General features: G+C 47.4%; 3 protein-coding genes across 5 annotated transcripts in view; 1 reads left to right on the top strand and 2 right to left on the bottom strand.

Annotated features, from left to right (window-relative positions):
• Positions 1 to 5000, top strand: part of LOC116036424 (bromodomain-containing protein DDB_G0280777-like) — a 1700590-nt gene that overhangs the window by 1561154 nt on the left and 134436 nt on the right. The gene's annotated exons all lie outside the window — the stretch shown is intronic.
• Positions 1 to 5000, bottom strand: part of LOC116036425 (C1q-related factor-like) — a 680685-nt gene that overhangs the window by 624050 nt on the left and 51635 nt on the right. The window lies entirely within an intron of this gene.
• LOC116039316 (rap1 GTPase-activating protein 2-like) overlaps positions 1 to 5000 on the bottom strand; it is a 45627-nt gene that overhangs the window by 29497 nt on the left and 11130 nt on the right. The window contains exon 2 of one of the 3 annotated variants that reach the window (XM_036008772.1): positions 2120 to 2203. The exons of the other annotated variants lie outside the window; for them this stretch is intronic. Within the exon in view, the coding sequence (XP_035864665.1) occupies positions 2120 to 2125 (6 nt within the window). The 5' untranslated portion in view covers positions 2126 to 2203. The remainder of the gene's footprint in view (positions 1 to 2119; positions 2204 to 5000) is intronic. 3 annotated transcript variants of the gene reach the window in all.

Genomic DNA, 5000 nt, shown 5'->3' with positions numbered 1-5000 from the left:
ACACACACAGACGTACACACACACACACGCACTCACACACACACACACACAGAGAGACGTACACACACACACACAGCACACAGACGTACAGATACACACACACACATGCACATGCACGCACGCGTGCACGCACGCACGCACACACACACAGACACACATGCACATACGCACACACACACTGCAATGTATTGCAAAACATTACTCATTACAACAAAAAAGTAATCTGAGTATACTATAATTTACTTCCGCAACGCTGCACACGAGATAATAAAATAAAATAGACTTCCTGTCCTGAGCGCTACACGTCATCATTATATCAGAGACAGAGAAGCTATGAGTGGTCTCTAAAAATAGAGCTTTACACACACACGCACACACACACACACACACACACACACACACACACCACACACACACACACCACACACACACACACACACACACACAGACACACACACACACACACACGCACACATATTCACACACACTTCTCCCTCAGGCGAGTCAGCTTCACACTGCCATCATTTCACCAGGTGTCCAAATAAAAGAAGACGGCGACCGGAATTAAACTTTGGGAGGAGAAGCCAGCAGCCAATCACATCGCTGCGTCGCTTTGCTGTCAGACTTTCGGTCAATCTATGGTTTGGTGTTTTGAGACAGGTGGACAATGATGATGACGGCTGTTAACGGAGTTATGAATGAGGAAGGTGTGTCTTTGTGTTGACCGTATGTTGTTTGAGTGGATCAGACATGAAGATACTGAACTTGTGTGTCTGATGTGTCGGGTAACTGTACGTCCACACCGCCGCCGACTGTACGTCCACACCGCCGCCGACTGTACGTCCACACCGCCGCCGACTTGATCTTCTAAAGATACAGGAAGTCATTCATTTTCAATGGAAGCTGCTTCTCTCAGCTGCAAGGAGCGGCAAATCTGTCGGCGTTGTGTTTTGGGCGTTTTGAGCGACCAGAGCGTCAATCAGAAAGTTGAAAGTAGGTCAACTTTATGGTAATGAGCTATGACGCGGTTTTGCGGCAACCAATCAGAATATAGACGTCCTTCACGCTGGCTGATTCCAGAGAAACATACGATGTAAACTTTGGTTCCTACCAAAACATTAGTTCAGAGAAAAAGGAGGAGAAGCTCATCATGGCCGTTGCTGGGTTCCCTATCATTTATGATATTTGCGTATAGGGACCAGTTAACGTACCTGCCGGTCACATGGTCTCTAAACAGTCCGCTCACGGTGAAGTCCTGCACGGATCAACAGCTGGCGGCTGCTCGCTCTGCCTGCACGCTGCTGCGGTTCAGCGGCTAACGAGCGAGCTAACTGCTAACAGACACCGCTGCGACCAACAACCAATACACATCCATCCATCCATCTTCGTCCGCGTTCCCAGGCCAGATTGGAGATTTAATCCCTCCACCTANCCCCCCCCCCCCCAGATGAAGTAAAATGTAAAATAAATTCTCCAATAAGGGCAAGAAAACTAGACCGCATAATGTATAGTTTCGGTTTTTTCAACGTGGACCCTATTTTCCCACAAGTGTCTGACACATTATGGGATGGATCCCTACAGAGATAGACCTTTTAGTTAAAGAGGAAGATCCTTTTAGTTTAACATGAACAGCCCCGAAATCACCAAACTACACCAGATTCCATGTAAATAATCAGGACTTTTAGCGTGTATAGAGCCAGCATATTTCCACCAGACTCCATGTAAATAATCAGGACTTTTAGTGTGTATAGAGCCAGCATATTTCCACCAGACTCCATGTAAATAATCACTACTTTTAGCGTGTATAGAGCCAGCATATCTCCACATGTAAATGGGTGAATTAAGGGTTTATTTCAACCAAACCAGAGTGGTGATTGTTGGAACAGTGGAAAGATGAACCAAGACGGCTTTTGGTAGTTTTATTTAGTTTCTGTCCACTTTGAATGAAGTGTGTTTTACGATGCTAAAAGTCCTGATTATTACATAGAGTCTGGTGGAGTTTGGTGATGGTGATTTCGGGGCTGTTTCATGTTAAACTAAAGGATCTTCCTCTTTAACTAAAGGTCTATCTCTGTAGGATCCTTAATTAACACTTTTAAAAGAAACCAAAGTGTGTTACCTTCATGGTGGGGGGTGCGGTGCGGGGGGGAGAGGGGGGCAGTCTCCGACAGCAACATTGGAGATGGTCAGGAGCTCCTGTTTACTGACAACACACAACAACACCAAGTTAGTCAAAGCAGATTTATGATAACCTTTAGTAGGGATGTAACGCTACTCACACACACACACACACACACAGACACACACACACACACACACACACACACACAGACACACACAGACGCAGAGACACACGCACACACACAGACACATAGACACACACACACACACACACACACAGACACACAGACACACACACACACACACAGACGCAGAGACACACACACACACACACACACACACACACCACACACACACACACACACACAGACACACACACACCACACACACACACAGACACACACACACACACACCCACACACAGACGCAGAGACACACACACACACACACACACACACACACACCACACACACACAGACACACACACACACACAGACGCAGAGACACACGCACACACACACACAGACGCAGAGACACACACACACACACACACACACACATGCATACAGTACATGCACACACGCACGCACACACACACACACACACACACACACACACACAGACACACATGCACATACGCACACACACTGCAATGTATTGCAAAACATTACTCATTACAACAAAAAAGTAATCTGAGTATACTATAATTTACTTCCGCAACGCTGCACACGAGATAATAAAATAAAATAGACTTCCTGTCCTGAGCGCTACACGTCATCATTATATCAGAGACAGAGAAGCTATGAGTGGTCTCTAAAAATAGAGCTTTACACACACACGCACACACACACACACACACACACCACACACACACACACACACACACACACACACACACACACACACACACACACACACACACACACACACACAGACACACACACAGACACACACACAGACACATAGACACACACACACACACACACACAGACACATAGACACACACACACACATATGTACAGACAGACAGACACACACACACACACACACGTACAGAGACACACACAAACACACACACACAAACACACACACACACACACAGACGTACACACACACACACACACACACACACACACACACACAGACACACACACACACACACACACACACACACACACACACACACACACACACACACACACACACACACAGACACACACACAGACACACACACAGACACATAGACACACACACACACATATGTACAGACAGACAGACACACACACACACACACACGTACAGAGACACACACAAACACACACACACAAACACACACACACACACACAGACGTACACACACACACACGCACTCACACACACACACACACAGAGAGACGTACACACACACACACAGCACACAGACGTACAGATACACACACACACATGCACATGCACGCACGCGTGCACGCACGCACGCACACACACACAGACACACATGCACATACGCACACACACACTGCAATGTATTGCAAAACATTACTCATTACAACAAAAAAGTAATCTGAGTATACTATAATTTACTTCCGCAACGCTGCACACGAGATAATAAAATAAAATAGACTTCCTGTCCTGAGCGCTACACGTCATCATTATATCAGAGACAGAGAAGCTATGAGTGGTCTCTAAAAATAGAGCTTTACACACACACGCACACACACACACACACACACACACACACACACACACACAGACACACACACACACACACACACACACACACACACAGACACACACACACACACACACGCACACATATTCACACACACTTCTCCCTCAGGCGAGTCAGCTTCACACTGCCATCATTTCACCAGGTGTCCAAATAAAAGAAGACGGCGACCGGAATTAAACTTTGGGAGGAGAAGCCAGCAGCCAATCACATCGCTGCGTCGCTTTGCTGTCAGACTTTCGGTCAATCTATGGTTTGGTGTTTTGAGACAGGTGGACAATGATGATGACGGCTGTTAACGGAGTTATGAATGAGGAAGGTGTGTCTTTGTGTTGACCGTATGTTGTTTGAGTGGATCAGACATGAAGATACTGAACTTGTGTGTCTGATGTGTCGGGTAACTGTACGTCCACACCGCCGCCGACTGTACGTCCACACCGCCGCCGACTGTACGTCCACACCGCCGCCGACTTGATCTTCTAAAGATACAGGAAGTCATTCATTTTCAATGGAAGCTGCTTCTCTCAGCTGCAAGGAGCGGCAAATCTGTCGGCGTTGTGTTTTGGGCGTTTTGAGCGACCAGAGCGTCAATCAGAAAGTTGAAAGTAGGTCAACTTTATGGTAATGAGCTATGACGCGGTTTTGCGGCAACCAATCAGAATATAGACGTCCTTCACGCTGGCTGATTCCAGAGAAACATACGATGTAAACTTTGGTTCCTACCAAAACATTAGTTCAGAGAAAAAGGAGGAGAAGCTCATCATGGCCGTTGCTGGGTTCCCTATCATTTATGATATTTGCGTATAGGGACCAGTTAACGTTACCTGCCGGTCACATGGTCTCTAAACAGTCCGCTCACGGTGAAGTCCTGCACGGATCAACAGCTGGCGGCTGCTCGCTCTGCCTGCACGCTGCTGCGGTTCAGCGGCTAACGAGCGAGCTAACTGCTAACAGACACCGCTGCGACCAACAACCAATACACATCCATCCATCCATCTTCGTCCGCGTTCCCAGGCCAGATTGGAGATTTAATCCCTCCACCTAGTCCTGGGTCTTCCCCGAGGCCTCCTCCCAGCTGGACGTCCCTCCACCTAGTCCTGGGTCTTCCCCGAGGCCTCCTCCCAGCTGGACGTGCCTGGAACACCTCCCTAGG

This window comes from Sander lucioperca, chromosome 13, assembly GCF_008315115.2.
Source record: "Sander lucioperca isolate FBNREF2018 chromosome 13, SLUC_FBN_1.2, whole genome shotgun sequence".
Lineage (NCBI taxonomy): Eukaryota > Metazoa > Chordata > Actinopteri > Perciformes > Percidae > Sander > Sander lucioperca.
The sequence above is the reverse complement of the archived record's forward strand: the minus strand, read 5'-3'. Positions and strand labels throughout refer to the sequence as shown.